This window comes from Anguilla anguilla, chromosome 1 (assembly GCF_013347855.1).
Source record: "Anguilla anguilla isolate fAngAng1 chromosome 1, fAngAng1.pri, whole genome shotgun sequence".
Lineage (NCBI taxonomy): Eukaryota > Metazoa > Chordata > Actinopteri > Anguilliformes > Anguillidae > Anguilla > Anguilla anguilla.
The window spans coordinates 56,192,922-56,212,532 of NC_049201.1; the positions used below are offsets into that span (position 1 = coordinate 56,192,922).

The following is a 19,611-nucleotide window of genomic DNA, read 5'->3' on the forward strand; positions in this document are numbered from 1 at the left end:
TATTCACATTAAGTTTTTTAATTTACAATTATTTACAAACCGTCTTGTGGAGTAGTTCTAAAATATAATCTATATCTACTGTACATTGCATTTGGTTTCACAAATCTTTCCGCAGTATTATTGAACTCAACAGATGTAAATGAAACGCAAACAAAAACACTTCAAGAAAAAAGGCTCCTGCAGCTTTAAACATAGAATAGTAAATAATTGGAAATTAAATAAAAATAAACCATTTTATCAACCCCTTATAAGTTCAGAGAACAAGGGAAAACATCATGAAATGGAACACAGAATTTCCATTTTTTTGCAGCGTTGGCTGTGTATTACTGCACCAGTCATGTGCATGGTGTGACCCTGGAGGTATGCATGACAGAATGAAGACTGGTGTGTGCTGGGAAATGCCCCTGCAAGATCAATGTTCTGACAAAACACTTAATTGGGATTCATTCATTAAAATTATACCACAGATAAAAGTAATCCTAATAACGCCTTTCAACAGGCAGTTCAATAGACTGGTTTAGGAAAAAAACACCATGACCAAACCTTAAAGCATTGGTGCACTTCCCAGATTAACCAGCAGGGGGCTTCACAGAGGATATGACAGGAAGTATTCATCTGAGATGACCGAAGGAACCACCTCAAGAATGCACCATGCATTTGTGAATCTTTCACCTTTTGTAAATAAAACCAACCTTTTTTCCTAGCGCATAGAACTGCTGTCATGTTAATCACTCCAGGAAATCAGACGTTTAAAGCTATTTCTCCTTAATTTCAGTCCTGTACAGGTTTTATTCGATCCTAATCAATGTCACTAATGTTTCATGAATACTGCCTGTATTATCCTCTGATTCAAACCTGTGATGGGAAAAGTGCATCAATTTGGACAGCAAGAATGATATCCAAACCCTAGCAAAGACAATAATGCCCGTTATGTCTTAAAAGCCATCCTAACCTTTCCAGTGAAACTCATGAGTGAATTATTGGGATGCCTCTACCTCTGTGAGAGAGGGAGATCTGGGAGTTTGTGTCTGCTAGATACCGTGGTGGTAAACAAAAAAAAAACTGCAGAGACCCACCACCAGTTTTAGCAGTAATTTTGAATGAGAAATTATTGTACTGTTTGTAATTACTGGTGCACACATGACCTCAAGACATAGCATAAACTCGACGAAACATAGTGGTGATGTTTGGGTTTCTGCATTTCATAACATAGTAATGAAATGCAGTAATGCTTTTTTTACACAGTTAAAACAGCAGGTGCTTAATTACGTATTCACATGGACATGCTGAAGATGTTTCCCATCTACGGAGAGCTCCTTCCTACCAAAAAAGTAAACGTGACTGCTTATTGCTTTGGATACAATATACAGCCAGCAATAAGGCAGAAAGCAGCCGGAAAGCAGCCAGCTAGCTGGGGAAGAGAGTAGTATTTTAAGAGCATGCATTTGCTTTCATTACATTTGGTGTTCATCTCCAAGGGTTTTCTTCACACACTACATGTAGAAACGTGGGCCAGAGTCATGGTCTGTAGATGAACAGAGCTGAAATGCAGGATGCTGCCCAGCTGGGGCCTGTGTTACATAGGCTGGAGCAGAAGCGCCTCCTGTCTGCACTGCAGTGTTATTACATGCACAGAATGCTCTGGAGGGGTCACTGGACGAGATACAGCCGCAGTCACTGACTGATAAAAGGACCACTATACCGAATACAGTACAGTAAAGGAGTGTTCTTTTCTCTAGGGTCAGGAGGTCAAAGGTCAGACATAGACTGTGACCTAATGGTAGCCATTAATATCAGAAGACAGCTAAAGGTGGCGACCCTAGGGCAATGGTAGCTGTTCCACAAAAGCCATGTATTAGATGAGGTGCAGTAAGGGGGAGGGTCTGTTCCACTGCTCGTTTGCCACTGGGCACAGAGGAGCAGTTTCTCAAGGCCTTCCCCAACAGAATACACATACTGTATACACACCCCATGGCTCACAGCTGCTCTCTTCACCGTCTCCTTTTTTGCCTGTAATGCTCAATACATCCATCACAGGACACATGTACCTCAGCCACGAGACCAAACAGCAGAGTGCAACAGATTCTTTCCACAGTCGTACAGTCCAAACGAACTGCAGGTCCAAACGATTTAGATTCAGTGGGATAACTACATGAGTGAACTGAAAGAGGGGTGGGGGATCAGATGTGAAAGACTAAAGACAACAAAAAAGTAGCAAATGTGTAGAAGAATGCGACTACCCTCAGTAATCAAGGAGATCAGAAATGCGCTTTCTGTCAGTTACAGCCTGTTCTCATGGCTTGGGTTTTTGACTGCTACACCTTGGACTGTTCACACCACCCTCCCTCCGTATCTAAACTGCAATGGGGGACTGGACTCCTGTTTGGGTGGTCCTCGTTGTCACAGGAGACCCGATGGTAGCATGAGGGGGATCCAGATGTCCCTCAGCAATTCCCAACCAAGGTTCGGTGGGGAGGGGTGGGTGGGTTTAAGGCAGGTGGAGTGTTGGGTGTGGGTGGGTGGGGGTCTCAGAAGGGACTGAGCCAGTCGCGTTCATGGCTGGGGTTTTTTGCACCCTTAGTAGAGGGGTCTGGGGAGTATTGGCTCTCCCAGAACAGGGCGTCACTGGGTTTGGGGGGAGAGGGGAAGGACCAGGAACTGTCCTCCAGGGACAGCCTGCTTGGGGAAGGCGGGGCCTGGACAGCAGCGCTGCCCACAGGGGCCGGTCTAGGGCTGGTCCAGGGGCTTCGCCAGCAGTCCTCGGGTAGCCCTTGCAGCGTGGGGGGGCCCTTGGGGGGGCAGGGACGGCCATCGCTGGAGGGGATTGGGGGGGCACTGGGGGGGCGCGGTGCTGTGATTCTGATCATCCGGCTGTTCCTCTCCACGTCATCCAGGCACTGCATCGGAATGGTGGAGGCAGCTGGAGCAGACACAGACACAGGAGGTCAGAGGTTATAACTGCACCTGCATTAATTTATATGCAAGTTAGCAGGTGGCTGCTATTGATCATTTACCTGATTTTTTAAGGGTATGTGGATGATGAAGGTGCTGAAAATAAATTCAAATGTAAAACAGACATGTTAAATTCATATCTTGTTTGAATAAGCTGGTTTTAGCCAAAGGATTGCAAAACTGATATTCAGGGCTCAACTCAAATTCTCAAATCAAATAAGAATAACCACAATATAGAAGCTAAAAATATCAAAAGTGGAAAGAAGTATTTTAATGTCACAAAGCAAAAAAAAAAAAACATCAAATATGATTAAAAGCTAGTAACATTCTGAGATGTTAGCATTTAACATATAATAGGGAAAAATGGGTTTAAAACCAAAACCTGTTTCGTAAGGAATTAAATTCATAAGTGGTGTCATTCAATATCTGGCCTTTTCCAACAATCATTAAAAATTATGTTGTGCATGTACGCATCACTAGAAAATATTTGGGTATAAGCACAGCTGACTAGCATTGATAGTTCTTCCAAATTTTAACTTGCATTTAACGGGAAGTTAATAACCAAATATGTTATTATATTAATTTAATACAGGAGAGGGCAGGTTAAGAAGTGGATCAGCAGAAATGCCAGGCAACTTTCACATTCCCATGTTACACTCTCCTCTGAAAAAGTTTAAAGTAAATAATATATGATCTCAGAGTCGATTTTTATAGCAGATTTAAAACAGCATGGAAACAGATGGAGAACTCCCAAAGGCTGGGAAATTAATTGGCTTCTTCCCGAAGAGCGTAATTTGGTGTGAAAGTTACACCTCTGTCAGTCTCCTCACGCATTTCCCATCACCCCTCAAATAAGACCAGTACCGTAGGAACTTACCGCTGGCAAAGCCATCTCACCACTCACACACCAGAGGAAAGCACACGGCCAGCAGGCACACAAGCTTAAAAAACCTCTCAGTGAAAAATAATACTCTTACAGACATTTTAATTCCACAGCTCACGTATATATTTTTAACTGATGTTAAAAATACACACTATAAATAACTGCCATTTTTGTATGTTCGTCTTGAAGTTTATTAACGCATTATACAGTGTGTGAAATATAGAATTATTTCTACAGTTTATGCATTAAATACATTAACTGACAGTAATTGGCATATTTTGGCACATTAAAATGAATTGTCTTGCATTTCATATTTTTAGCCAATCATTTACATTTTTACAGAGCATCCACTTCCTCGTGAGCATGATGTCTTCCTTCTGGCTGACTAACCCACCGAGTGTTAATTATAAAACAACAATCTTGACAGGCAACAGATTGGAGAGAGAAAAAAGACGGCGATTAAAACGTAATGTTAATTACAAGTCCTTTATAAATAGGACCTTCATGAACCCACTGACACCTTAACACTGTCACTGGAGACCAGAGCTCCGGTGCAAGCGGATTTACTCTTTGTCTTCTTTATATGTAAACCGATGCAGCAGACAGATGACGGTGCCTCTGTGCTGCGATGCCTGCGCGGGTCCTCTGAAGGTCCCGTTATAAAACGGATGAATTCCTGGCAGCAGCCGCTGCCTCGGCGGAATACAGACGCTTGTTTTGCCGTTTCAGAGTAAACAGCGGTGGGCGAGGCATCGCGAGGCCGCCGTGATCCCCGCCGCCCCGCTTCCCGAGGAAGAGGAGCCCGCTTCCAAATCAGCGGCACGAACACGCCGCCGCCGCGCGCCGCCCTCCTTATTTATTTATTTTCCGCCGTCGTTTTAATTTGCACCTCTGTTTCGCTCGCCGCGTTGGGGGAATAAATACACAATCCCCCTCAGATGCAGGAGAACTGGGACCCGATCGGGAGTTTATTATCTGTAATATTTTAATAATCTCCGTCTGCCACGCACACGTGAGAAGCGTGCTTTGATACGGTATTGCCTGAAAGGTCTCCCAACATGTCCCTCCAGTGGATGACATTAGTCACTTCATTATAGCTTTACACATTGCACATATTTATCAATTTACACTTAAAAGAAAGGGTCCTTATGATCATCATTATCTTTTTTTTATTTTTTATTGTTGGATTGGTATTTATGGCTTGTTTATGAAACACGACGCCATCGCATTTTCTCGACAAGAAAAATGCCGCAAGGGAAAGGATTTCGCCACAGTTTTTACGAGAATATTAACTCCCGATATTTGAGTGGTCGACAGAAGAGCTGAGTCTCAGAAAAGGTGTGAAAGCAAAGAGGAGACGAAAAAGGGAACTCCTACAGTACTTTCTACTCTACACAGAAAGAAAAAAACAACCTTCATTTACCAATAAACTTGAGCCAGTAATAATTTTCTAAAAAAATAAATAAATAAAATAATTTAAACAATACAGTTTTTGCTTGTGACAGGTCTTTGTGTATGTGTGAGAATGTGCGCACGTTTTTAGGAGACCTTGTGAAGGCAGTCTCCAACTCACCTCTAGCGCATGAAGGGGGCCAGAGCAGAGATAGAAAGAGATGGAGAGAGAGCCAAACAGAATGAAAATATAAAACCAAAAAGCAAGCACACGGCACACCCTGCCCAGAATGCACCTGGGCTACGTTAGGTGACCTCACCTCGTCTGTGTGTGCCGGGCGGTCGGTCTTTGAGCTTCTTCAGCAGCTCGCCCTGCAGTGTGGTCACCTCACGCAGACGGGACATTTCTGTCTGCAGCTCTCTGTATGACTGCAGGAACCAAGCATCCCTGTGGAGGACAGCACAGCATCAGCGATCCTGCACTCAAACGCACACGCATTACCAGCATCCCTGCCACCATAATCCTCATCTCCAATGACTACACTATGCCAAACCGTCACCATTTCCTAAATTACTGCAGATTAGTGGAACATTTAGAAGCCCACTCTGTTCATTCCAGTGCAACTTCACCCCACCGACGTTTAATTATAATGCCCACATCAGACTTCCACTCCAAAACTTAATTGCAACACACCCCCACCACGTCCAGCACACAACTGGTGAATCCGATGAAAGAAAACACTGGGACTTAAAATTAGCAACCAAGTAATGAGGCTTCATGAACCTCATAAGAGAGGACTTTTACTGGGTCATACACAGCACACGCCAGCTCCACCACTCTGGGGTCGGAAAACTCTTCCTGTCCCATAACTACTACAAATGGCTGACCTAATGAGGAGGAAAACCACCTGATACTTCATATTATACTGGTTTCTAGAGGAAGAAAAAAACCCATATCTTTACATATTTCCATAAATAGTACAAAGATGTGTAAAAAACAAACAAAAAAAACAAAACAAAAAAAAACTATTTGGAAGAGTATCATGGTACTTACGTAAATTTTTAATTCTACAAAAATGTTTTTTTTTTTATATACATATTGTGAATTCCCTTGCTGCACACTTGAACATGGACTATTTCAGCAGTGTGTTACATACTCAGAGGGAATATGCTAATCTCCTTCAGTAGACAACACCAACACCCTCCCCCCACCCCCGCCTCCTCTCTTAAGAGTCAGAGCACAAGGGGAAAAGAAAGAGAGAATCTAATTAACACATCCATGAATTCTGAGCAGCTCACTTCAGGAACACTGTTTGGCAATACAGAGCTGTGGAATAAGGAGCAGAGAGGCCCAAACCAAACCAGGCAAAGAATTAAAAAGCCGACTTTCTACCACAGAATCCCCTTTGGCAAAGCTGGAAAACATGACTTTGCATTTTCTTGCAATGGGACACCTAAATATAATATGTCCTGCCATAGTTCTTTTTTTTGTGAGAGAGCACATTCTGAAAAAAAAAAAAAAAAAAACCATAATATTTTCCTGACAGAGAAAAGTAAACATCTTCACTTAGACTGTTAGTTCTGTTAGATAAGCATAGCACTAGGAAGTCACATCATTGCTTAAGTGAGACCTACTCAAGAGACAACAGCCTCCATAGGGAAAAATACAAAAAGCACTAAATGTAAACATATACAGCACACAGTAAAAATCACACAAACATTTTTTAAAAACTGCTAGTTTTGCTAGGTTTTTCTTTTCCAGTTCATACTGGGAATTTGAGCCATTTGTGTGATCTTACGTTGTGGCTATTCTGATATTCATTAAATAGTATGTTTATTAAATGTACAGAGTACATCAGTGTTACTGTTCCAGGCTCAGTGCTGTTGTGATCCTGATTAAACAGGAACAAAGTATTTCATTATGGCCATTTCCACATTTGGCTACTGGAAAATGCTGATTTTCTACACAAGTGATCTTCAATTATCTGTAATAGCGTTTATACATGTCATTTAAAAACTGTTTGAAGCTACACAGGGGTAATGACATTCAATAAACATGTACATTTATAGCATGTTTGAATGTGCTTCAGCATTAATGCTGTAATTTAAGGCAGATAGCTGACTGAATACTAACACACACAAAAATAAATTATTGTATCAATCAAATATACCTTATGATATTTTATAACATTAACCATGTATGACTGATATAAACGAGTAAATAAATGGAAACAAATACATTACAAGGTACAGAATTACCCTCATACGAAGGGACAGACGGGACAGAAACTTCATTCTACAGGATGCTGAAAATAACACTGACTCTGGAACAGTAGGCTTTGATGGAACAGAATTAGCAAGCACCGTATAAAGTGTGAACACTGATCCTGGAACAGTAAGGTTTGGTGCCGAGTGACATACGAAGCGTGAACTTTGCCAGTACTGCAGCAGGGTCCCCATCTGAAAGGTCTGAGTCACGCTTCCTCCAAGGGTGGGGGACCCCCAAAACAGCTTCAAAACAGATGTGTGTGTGTGTGTGCATGTGTCTGCATGTGTGTGTGCGTGTGCGCTTGCGTGCGCATGTGTGTGTATGTGCGTGTGTGTGTGTGTAGGGGGAAGACAGACTGCTCTGATCACTGACAAGATTCCGCCATCTCCATGCCCCCCATTAAGCACACACACAGTCATGAACGTGCAGAAACACACAGGTGCACGCACACACAGTCATGAACGTGCAGAAACACACAGGTGCACGCACACACAGTCATGAACGTGCAGAAACACACAGGTGCACGCACACACAGTCATGAACGTGCAGAAACACACAGGTGCACGCACACACAGTCATGAACGTGCAGAAACACACAGGTGCACGCACACACAGTCATGAACGTGCAGAAACACACAGGTGCACGCACACACAGGTGCACACACACACAGGTGCACACACACACAGGCGGAATTCCTGTAGTGAATTCTCCGGCAGCATCCCCTGTAGCAGGTCTGTGTGTCACAGCCTGGCTCTCCTTCACCATGAGGCATTTCACACACAGAACAGTAAAACAGTAACACTGAGGAAAATACTGTATCGGTTGGCTAGGCCTGTGATAAGGGGAGGTGAGTCTTTTCACTTTTCACAAATGACAACATGTTTATGTGACTTCCAATATTTGTACACTTTACTATTTACTATTCTCTATTTGCACCCTTTTAGAGGACAAATGCCAGAACACCCTGCACACTCTTTAGTTTGTGATAGATTGTGCCCAAATATTTTTTACTGTTCTTGGATGAGAAAAATATTTCATATTCTGCAATCTAAGGTCATACGTTTTTAAATAAAAAGTACCGACGGGCATTTTACTTCAAATTTGAATATTAAACTGAAATGCCATAATTTATCAAAACATACCGTTGTGCAGTAAATGGTAAATAAAAATGTATATAGAATGCTAAAAGCTATCCGATACTAAAGTAATTTTAAATATAAAATCAAACAGATATCTTTTGGATTTTCTGCCACAAGTAGGCTACGTGGTAACTGTTCTACGTGGTAACTGTTATTAAGGTCTGCTGGTGTCCTCTAGTGGCTCGTCTGTGATCCTGCACTCTCCACATCCACCCATTCTCCCCTCCTCAGCACTGTGAACATCGTGATGGCTGCAGAAGGCAGGAAGACTATAATTCTCATTAACGAGGCCTAGGGTGTTTCGCACAGATGTGTTAATTGGAACAATTTTATCAAGTAATAGCAGCAAAAGGGCCACTGACAAGAGCGCAGAGTTTACGCTTGATGAGAAGATGATTATTCTGTTTCCATATCTCTTGTGAAAGACCCCCCCTTACTCAAGCAAGCCACTGTAGGCATATGAGCTGGTATACCATGATGTTATGGGAAAATGTTGTAAAACGGACATACCGGGCAATGAACTCATCCTCTTTCTTTGCACCACTTCCTGCCACATTGTTGGCAAGTTCTTCCTTCTCCTTAAAAAAAAAAAAGACATGACACCCGGGCATGAGAACGAAACCACCATTACACCATACAGCTCCACAAAGAATCACACATGCGCGCACGCACACGCACACACACACACAATATATATATGCACACACGCATACATACGCACACATATATACACACACATGCATAAGCACACACGTACACACACACGCACCTTGCAACGCTCCTGCAGCTGGCTGCAGAGCTTCTTCATTCTGTCCAGCTCCTCCTGAAGGTCGCAGATTTTCAGCTCGTTGTTAACCTGGTCTACCTGCCAGTGCTCTTGCGGACTGCTCAAACTCTTCATCACTGCAGACAGGCCACACAAACCGTCATACTCCTCACTGCTCACAATGTGTATTACTGCGCACACTCCATACTACTACAGACACAAAACTGCAAGCTCTTGTGGGGCGGGGGGGTTCCACTTGGGTTTCAGTTTTCCTGTACATCAGCTGAGGGAGGGGTTTGGGTGTGCTGTACCCCGCCTGGGAGAGGGGTTTGGGTGTGCTGTACCTCAGCTGGGGGAGGGGTTTGGGTGTGCTGTACCTCGCCTGGGGGAGGGGTTTGGGTGTGCTGTACCTTGGCTGGGGGAGTGGTTTGGGTGTGCTGTACCTTGGCTGGGGGAGGGGTTTGGGTGTGCTGTACCTTGGCTGGGGGAGTGGTTTGGGTGTGCTGTGCCTTGGCTGGGGGAGGGGTTTGGGTGTGCTGTGCCTTGGCTGGGGGAGGGGTTTGGGTGTGCTGTGCCTTGGCTGGGGGAGGGGTTTGGGTGTGCTGTGCCTTGGCTGGGGGAGGGGTTTGGGTGTGCTGTGCCTTGGCTGGGGGAGGGGTTTGGGTGTGCTGTGCCTTGGCTGGGGGAGGGGTTTGGGTGTGCTGTACCTTGGCTGGGGGAGGGGTTTGGGTGTGCTGTACCTTGGTTAGTCTCCACCTCCGTCCTCAGCTGCAGGAGTTCCAACTCTCGGGCCTGCAGCTGCTCTGTCAGCATCTTCTCAGACTCAGTCTTCTCTCTTCTCTGGGACCAGTGAGAGTGACCAAGAGGCACAGACACATCAGATACTGCACAACAGCATGGGCAAACCCAACAGCAACACAATTCAGCCCAATCACAACACCGCACAGATCCCTGAAAGAAAGGGCCACCCAACATTGAATAAGTTAATGTTGGGTGGCCTTTTCATCCAGGGACCTGAATTGTATTGTCATTGGGCTCGACTGTGTTGCTGAAATATTACATTTCACAAGAGCGCAGCATTTTTAAAACACTGCTCCTAAATCAGTGAGCACTGCACTCTTGTGAAATGCAAAATCAACACAAAACAAAGCTGAGCCCAATATTAATTCTGTAGAAAATTCAACCAGATCCCATAAGTAGTGATAAGAATTTATGTGAGTTTCAATGAAAAGAGGTTCTTGTAAACATTAAGTTTTCTGAAAGCTGTGTTCAACATATTTAGCTTTAGCGCTTAACAGAACTGAGAAATCCCATACCCCGGTGCAATAACTCTGCCGCAACTTTAGTTTTGGAATTTGAGAAGTTTGGATGTCTTTCTCACTGTGAGTGCTGTCAGGGGAATGTCATGTGCTGCGGTTCCTAATTTTCACTCTCTCTGCATCTTTAATTGTCTTTTACCAGCTTCCAGGGAGCAGCAATTATTAGATAAACTGAGGACAGAGTCAAACGTGTGAAATGATTTTGCGAAAAACAAACAAGCAGCTCCCATGGCAAATGCAATCATCACCACATTATCTAACCGCTATCTTTCCTAACGAACTGACATTTATAAACATGTTAACAGAAAGCAATAGCTAAGGATATTTAAGGATATTTCCTGAGGAAATGATATCAAATAACTGACAGTATTCAATCTGATTGACTGCAACTTTATCAGTTAGGAACCATAAAACCTTTCATATTTGAACTTTTTTGCTCTGTCTAGTTTTCAGATATTAGCAGACTACAATATAACAAATATTTATAATATTCTCAGCTTAAACCTGTTCACGGCATGGCAATAGAGTATTACAGTTTATATTCCAAAGACACGGAAGCGAGTTTGCATTTTTGAGCCACAGGTTCCTTTGGCAGATCTCCAATGCTTTTTTCCTCATAGGAATTTAGTTTTCTACAGAAAATGAGGTTTGTGGTTAACATGAGCCTAAGACACGTTTCACGTGTTGTTCTACCAGATAAATTACACCCAATAGTATCTCGACTGTGAATTCCCGAAACTGTTTTGTGCTTTAAAAAAGTAACTACAACAATAGCCGCATTCTGGCAGCGCCACTCAAGATCCCATACAATCCCGCCTGCACGTGTCACCCACTGTAGTTTCAATATACCAACTTGTTAGCAACATACTTTTTCAAAGCACAATACGCCTTCGAAGTTCACAGTTGAGATATTAATGGGTGTATCTTATCTCGTAAAACAGAACCTGAAACTCTCTTAAGCTTACGTTAACCACAGACCTTATTTTCTGCAGAAAAGAAAATCCCTTTGGGAAAAAAAGAATTGGAAATATGCCGATGGAACCCATGGCAGAAGAAACTTCTGAGTTGGCCTACAAAAAGATGTCTTCACTGTAACACTCCATTGAGTGCCATTTAAAATATTTAGTATGCCTCTGGTGCCACCCAGTGGTTATATGGTATAATATACCTCAACAGTGAGCTGTATTTGTAAATTTACAAACAGAGTGCCACAGACAAACAAAAACTGTTGAATAAATGGTTTTGGTTCTCAACTCGCTTGGGTTACAAAAAATTACCCAACCAAATTTTGAACAATAAATTTTCTGGATCCAAGGGAGATGGAGACCAAATCAATTATTTCAGTATTTACACGGTATATTTAATGTATAAGTTGTTTCCTGTGTTCTGCTTAACTATGAACCCAAAATTATGCAACGCAATGGAGGTTTCCTACTGTGAAGTATACTTATATAGAGTTTTGCAATGCAAGCCAGAAAGAGAGATTGCAAGCATGTTCACTTTGAATTCTAACCCCGATACAAACTCAGCAGGGGACGGACTTCACCAGATCTCCAGTTAACTGAAGTGGCCCGTTTACTTGCTCAGAAATCACATATATTCAGACAACATACCAAGTGGCCACCTAAGCATTGTCACAAAGCAGCTACACGAGCCGTCAAGTGGCCTATCAGTGAAGTATTCAACCACAGTGCAGTGGCACAACCAAATCCTGGGCCAACCGCAGGACAGGGCATAATCTGCCAGTGTTAGGGCTTCTGATGACAGCATTAGAGAAGAAGCAGGAGCTGGATACACACATTTGTTTTCGTTTCATGCAAGTCTGTGCCCAAATATGACTAGGGCTTCCAAATTGAGAGAAAAAGAAAAAAATGGTGGATGAAAAAAATGTACAAAAATAAATGAGTGGCTGCTGTAAGAGCCATGCTCTAATGTTGCCATGGCATTAGGCTTGGATAGACAAGCACGCTCCTACATGAGAAACAGAGTACGTCATGTACTGAAATAGTCCACCTGCAGTACAAGTAATGCGATAGCCTTGTGTCAGTGTTTAAATTAAGAGCGCTACACGCTAGCTGTACTGCACCTACCACTTTGTTGAGCTCCATCTGCAGGTCCTTCTTCTCCATGTAGATGCCCCGGTAAGCACTGAAGGCCTTGTTCACATACTGAGGTCCCTCAGCGGTGGGGCCCTCAGGCTTATACAGCTGGAAGACAATAACGCACCATTTACATTCCACCATGTTAAACACAGCGGTGACAGGGAGGACACAGCAAAAAGCCTTTTACATGGAAAACACAGGCCATGCACACTTACTCAATCATGTCATGTGTTTGGGGGTCAAAATCACAAAAATTTTGAGATGGATTAAGATGGCGTGTCACTTGCTCGGGTGAACAACAAGTCATCACCATTTACATTTACACCATGGTATTAAAATAGGTGAAAATGCATTACATTACAATCACTTAGCAGATGCTCTTACAGAGAACGACTTACAGAAGTAGAGAACATCAGCCTAACTCTCAGGAATATAAAAATCAGTAAGTGTAATGTTAACTTAACGACAATTTGTGTTGTAACCAAAGAAAGTACGACTAGATGACACATATCTTTACATAGCTGTAACTGTTATGTGACTCAAAAGGAAACCCAAAGAAAGAAAGAGAAAAAGAAAGGTTATCCAGCGGGCGATCTGAAGAGGTGGGCCTTCAGTCTGAGTAGGAATGTGGACAGGGTGTCTGCTGTCCTGACTGCAGAGTGATGCTCATTTCACCCCAGTGGGGAGCCAGAACAGACACAGAACAGAGACCTGTGCCTGCACTTCCAGGTTACAGGCAGGGAAGGGGGGGTTGGGTGCCAGATGCCCAGAGGTAGCAGAACTGAGGTGTCTGGAAAGTGGGTCTGGTGATTTTTTGAAGATATAATCGAGCTGTGCCCCTAGTTCTAGCAAAGGTTTTTAATTTTATGGGAGCCGATATAGGTAGCCGGTAGAGGAAGATGAGAAGGAGAATGACATGGCAGAGTTTGGGGAGGTTACAGATCAGACGAGCAGCTGCATTCTGAATGAGGTGCAGAGGTCTGCTGGCAGAGGCAGGGAGGGTGTCGCAGTACAGCCCCCATCTACTTGCAGGACATGACTCAATTCTATGTGCCTGCTCGACCACTCCGCTCTGCAGCAGCAGGGCGTCTTGTAACCCCTCCCACCCGCCCAAAGGGATCACAGAGCTTCTCCACCCTAGCTCCCCAGTGGTGGAACGAACTCCCCGTCCCTCTCCGAACCTCCCCCTCACTATCCATCTTCCGCCGTGGCCTGAAGACTCATCTCTTCAGACTATACCTAGAATAACCACCACCATGCTGTGTATATATATATTAAAAAAAAAAAATTAAAAAAAACATTTTTCCTGTCACTTGTTACATGTTGCCCCATCCCTGCACTTCTTGGTAAATTGTACTTGTCCTAATACTCTAGCTTAATCTTCTGCCTAGTTTGGCTTTGCAGATGTTAGACCAGGATAGTGTTCATTGTTCTCGGCTAGAAATAGATGTACAAAATAAGTAATTGTACCTTACTGAACCCGTGTTCAGCAGTTGTCTACGATCATGAAAATGCACTTCTTGTACGTCGCTTTGGATAAAAGCGTCTGCCAAATGAATGTAATGTAATGTAATGTAATGCAGTAGTGCAGACAGGAGATGACCAATGCCTGAAATAAGAATACTTACACACTGAATATCATTTCACAACTCAATCTTTGCTAACCAATAAAAATCTAAATTTGTGAACTACCAAAAGGTATGTACTTCCTCAGTTCACAACTGCATTTATTTCTCTCGACAATTTGCAAGGTTTACCCCCGGGTTACCAGTTGTTACCAGTGGGAGCTGCATCTCTGCTCTGATCAGTGCTGGTTCTTCCTGCAACACTGCAGCCGCAGGCTGGAAAACAGTCACTGTGTGTGTGTGTGTGCGTGTGTGTGTGAGAGTGTGTGTGTGTGTGTGTGTGTGTGTGTGTGTGTGAGTGTGTGCATGTGTGAGAGAGTGTGTGTGTGTGTGTGTGTGTGCGTGTGTGTGTGGGAGTGCTGAAGGAGCACACGTACTTCAGTGGCAGCACTCCCGCTGTGCGGGTGGCACAGCATCAACTAGAGAGGCACCAGCGGCCATTCCAAATTAGGGAGATAAATTGAAAAATGGAAAGAAGCCTCACCGCATCACATAAATATGTTTAAATAAGGCCGTCCTCACCACACTGCATAAAGGTGTTTCAATAAAACTATCCTCACCACATCACATAAAATGTTTAAATGAACCTATCCTAAAAACACCTCATAAATATGTTTAAATAAAGCTGTCCTCACCATATCACATAAATTCAGTGTCCTCCAAGTGTATGGGAAAGTAAGAACTAAATTTGTTATTTTGCCAAAAAATAAGACCATTATGTTAAAACAAATTTTACTTGACTGTTCCCATCCTTATAGAGGGCACTGTATGCTTAAATAAAGCCATCCTCAAATTATCACCTAGATAGGTTTGAACAAAGCTATCCACACCATATCACATAAATATGTTTAAAGCTATCCGTACCATATAACATAAGCACGTTTAAATAAAGCTATCTACGCTACATAATATACATACGTTTAGGATAAATAAGGCTATCCCTACCTTGTCCTCCAGCTGTCTGACCCTCTTCCGGAGCCCCGCGTTCTCCTTCTCTGTGTCCCGCAGCCGTTTCTTGATGTCCTCGTAGGCGGTGACCAGGGCGAAGTGCGAGGCCACGGACTCGTCGCCGGAGCACACCGACACCGGGCTCTCGGCGATGGAATACGCCGTCTCGTGCCGCAGGATGCAGATGTCGTCCTCCAGACCCGCAGGATCCATGGCAAAGCTAGGGGTCAGAGGTCAGACGGCAGCAGGTGGGTTAAAAGCTCTGCGCACATTCTAATTCCGACTAGACGTGCACATCCGCCCTGTTCTCTCATCTCAGCAACACAGGTGGTCGCTGTAATGAATATTCACGAGCACTCGGGTCTAGGACACGGCCTGACTCGTTAAAGTGCCATTTGACCTCGACCCGACCGACACGGCTGTTGAATGTTCTTCTGGGTCTATTTGACCTGAAAGCTTCACGCTGAACTCTGCACTTCACCTATCAGGGGCAGTTCTGTTCTGAAAAGCAGACAGAGGAAAAGCATTAACCTGAATACAGATAACATATCAGAAGAACACAAAGCCAAGCTGCCCTGGGCACTGGGACTCCTCCATGTGCTCCGAGGCTGATAACACTGTCCCAGAATGACAGAGAGCTGCAGGAATACTGTAACCCCAATAGGATGATAACACTGTCCAAGAATGACAGAGAGCTGCAGGAATACTGTAACCCCAATAGGATGATAACACTGCCCCAGAATGACAGAGCTGCAGGAATACTGTAACCCCAATAGGATGATAACACTGCCCCAGAATGACAGAGAGCTGCAGGAATACTGTAACCCCAATAGGTCAGAAGTTGTGCTGTTGCCACCCCCACGAGCAAGCAGAGGCCAATATCTTAGTCCAAAGGCTAAATGAGAGATTTGTGCTGCATGATAAAATAATAAAAGGAAAAGCAGATGCTGCTTATAGCAGGAAAGTGTGTAAAATTAAATTGTAGCCTTTTTTGTCTAATCACACAGTGTGTGCCAAGAGACCATTTGGTAGGTGTCACTAATTTAACAAGGCTTTCATGAAAAACAAAACTAAAATGCAGCTCCACATTCAAAACCACTCCCTTATATCATTCTAGGAAAACGAAAGCTTAATAAAAGTTTATTAGCTGAGAAAACAAATTCCACTGACAAGCTTCCCCATTGAAGTGTTTAATATTCAGGAGCAGAGGACTCTCTCCACCAGCTTCCGAGAGGCTCAGGAGCAGACTTTTGGAGATGTAATAGAAAGGCGCTTTGCTGTTTAAGTGCGAACAGGCAGTCCTGCTGACAAGAAATAAAGTGTACAGCCCTGTCTGCTGACAGTAGGCTACACGCTGAACACTGATATGCCAGAAATGGTTTGAATGCACCGTGAAAACCAGTCTGATAGGGCCAGCTCAGAGACATTCCCTCTATGCTCTGTCAACACCTCCATTACCAGGCATGCCTCCGAGAGCCAGGGCCCTCACCAAAAACACAATGGAGAAAATACGGGCCCCAATCAGGTTAAAAGACAAAACAAATATCGGATCAGTGGAAAGTGTGTACAAGCTGAATGCACTTTACTCATAGAGCCGCAGAAAGTCTTTCTCCTCAGTCAATTTACATAGCCGCTGGCTTTTAATCTGCGACTGACACTCATTTGTTTCTTCCGGTCCATTACCCCCCAGCATCAGACACAGAGATTCTAAGTGATGTGGATTCTAAGAGGCATTCGTTTGGGATTTTATGCAGATTCTTTCTTTTATACCAGTCAAATCGATGGGCTCCATCTGAAAATCTATTCCCCAAGCTTGTGAGGCTTGGAGGGATGGGGAAATCGCAAAACGACGTTTAAAGTGATAACCAGGATTGGAAATGCCCACACCTGCCGCCGGAATGCACAATCATAATGAAGCTTTTTTCGAATGGAATTTCCAGGGGGAAATTGGCGTGAAATTATCAATAATAAACGTGTGTTCAGAATAACATTAACAGATTAACGTAATCACATTTACAATTACTACCATTATTATCCAACATAAATTTTCGATTGAAAATTACACTATTTATTGAGCGATGTGTTCTCTCAAATGTCTATCATATTTTAGCGGCATCTGTCAAACCCTACAACAGTGTTTTGTTTTTTTAAAACTGCCGATTCATCGATCATATGCAATAGAAAGAACAGAGTAACGTCATGACCGACACCACTCTATTCTGCTTAAACTTCAGCAAATCTGCTGAAGATTCCTCCCAATTAGATTTGTGTCCCTACAATTTTACAGCGCCTTGTCGACAGCCTGCTACTGTAACAGTTAATTATGCCGGTAATTTTCAGTCTTGACATGAACTTTTTCTATTACCGAATAATAACCCAAATAATGTGAATTACGGAGAGGTTACATACACCGCAAGCGGTCTGGCAAAATACCGTATTTGCTCTTACTAAACAAGTTGAATCGATTTATCTGATCACAAAGCGTCCATTACATTACACCCAGATACGGTTTCTCATCCAGATCAGGCACCGTTCAGTCTTCGTAGCTAGTTACGTTCATGGATCCGTTGTGAATCGTTCGTGAAGTTACATCTCTGTTTCAATTCTGTACTTACTCTTGTCTTGTCAACAAACTTTTTGTGCTTAGTGTCCCGTATGGAAAAGGATGAGGCGGCCTAAAGCTATTTTGCTTAACAATAAATAAGAACTGTTAAAGGTTACAAATTAGTTCATACTAGCATACTAATGTATCTGCAGCTAAATGAAACTGAAACAAATTGACAGGGTGACGTGAGATTATGAGGCACAAAAACACCACCAGAACCAAATAGCTAACCATGAAAACAGTGAAGTGGTTACAGTTTGCTAGCTTGCATTTAATCAAAGAGTGAATTCATTTGTAACGTCATATGAGTGGGCAGATAGGTTACAAATATTAATAACTTGTACTCGCTTGCTATACATCAGATAGACATTTCTATTAATTATTGAACATTGGCTACAGATAAAAGAGATAGCTACCAAGTAAGCTAACTGAAACCCCTTTTAAGAAATGTAAACCTCGAATGTATCAACGCTAGCTTAAAGCTAGTGGACGTTCGCAATATCACAGTCACTCCAATATAGACTACCAAACTTAGCTTGCGAGAAAAACACACCATTGTCGGCAAATAAACTGCACTGGTAGTTATCAGTGTCACACAACCAACTAGCTAACGTTAGCTAGTTCATCAACTTTGAGACGTACCTGTCAATGATGTTATTTTCCAGAGGGAAACAAAGAAGACATACCGGACATCTTTAGACGGTGCTGTCAGAGCAATTACGACCTCAATAACTGATCATTAGCCGCGATTCAGGTAATTTAGGTAAAATCACGAGGGTTATTAAAGCTGATGCTTTGTCTCAGACACAAACCAGGAAATGAACGTCCACATTGTCCTTTCCGGCGGAAATACAAACACATCACATGGTACCGGTAGGCGTGTGCAGTGTTGCCGTGTCAGTGGTTCTCATCCGACTTGAAAGATGAACTTCGCAGCTGAAATAAATGAAATCAAAGCCTTGTGTAGCAGGTTTTGGGGTGTTTTACAAATGATCCGCGGGCGCGATCAGAATCAGACATAGCCTATGTGCAAAAATTGATATATCTGCCTGTGAAAAGCATACCAGACACTTATGATGAACTGCCATCGTTGTCATTAAAGCACTCCGGTGCATTTCCATCCGCAACCCCACCGCTCCCAAGTGACACACCTAAACTGAAACCAGTCAAATAAACTTCTGATTAACAACACAGCCTTTGGACGTGCAGACCCACAATACTACACTGTCCCCTCCTTGGTCTCCTGGTCCCTGAGGAGGAGAATGTTATCATCACAGCGTTGTCGCTACTGGCCAGTGAATCTCCCAAAGTGGCCTTGTTATAGGCTCAGTAATGGGGTCAGGGAGCTCTTGGGGCAGCAATATTTCTAATGTTGTATGTCGTAATAGTGAGGTGTTTCCTAATACAAGGCCTTCTCCCCCTTTTTCAATGACACCATGTCACCAAGATGGAGAGACAAAAGCAGAATTTCTATTAGCATGTCAGAATGGACTACAGCTGACAAAAATATGTACTATGCCTCTGCTTATGCTCATCAGGAAACTACCAGATGTACATGTGGCGTGTGTGTGTGCGTGCGTGCGTGCATGTGATTGTACCATCACAAGATG

General features: G+C 43.3%; 1 protein-coding gene across 1 annotated transcript; it reads right to left on the reverse strand.

Moving 5' to 3' along the window:
- azi2 (5-azacytidine induced 2) lies at positions 1-18,848 on the reverse strand. Its single transcript, XM_035380526.1, has 8 exons — positions 18,644-18,848; positions 15,394-15,616; positions 12,812-12,928; positions 10,143-10,242; positions 9,406-9,539; positions 9,147-9,214; positions 5,548-5,675; positions 1-2,920 (listed from the first exon to the last, which is right to left on the reverse strand). Exons 2-8 carry the CDS (start codon positions 15,607-15,609, stop codon positions 2,529-2,531), a joined length of 1,155 nt encoding a protein of 384 aa, XP_035236417.1. The 5' UTR covers positions 15,610-15,616; positions 18,644-18,848; the 3' UTR covers positions 1-2,528.
- Positions 18,849-19,611: the final 763 nt, after the last annotated feature.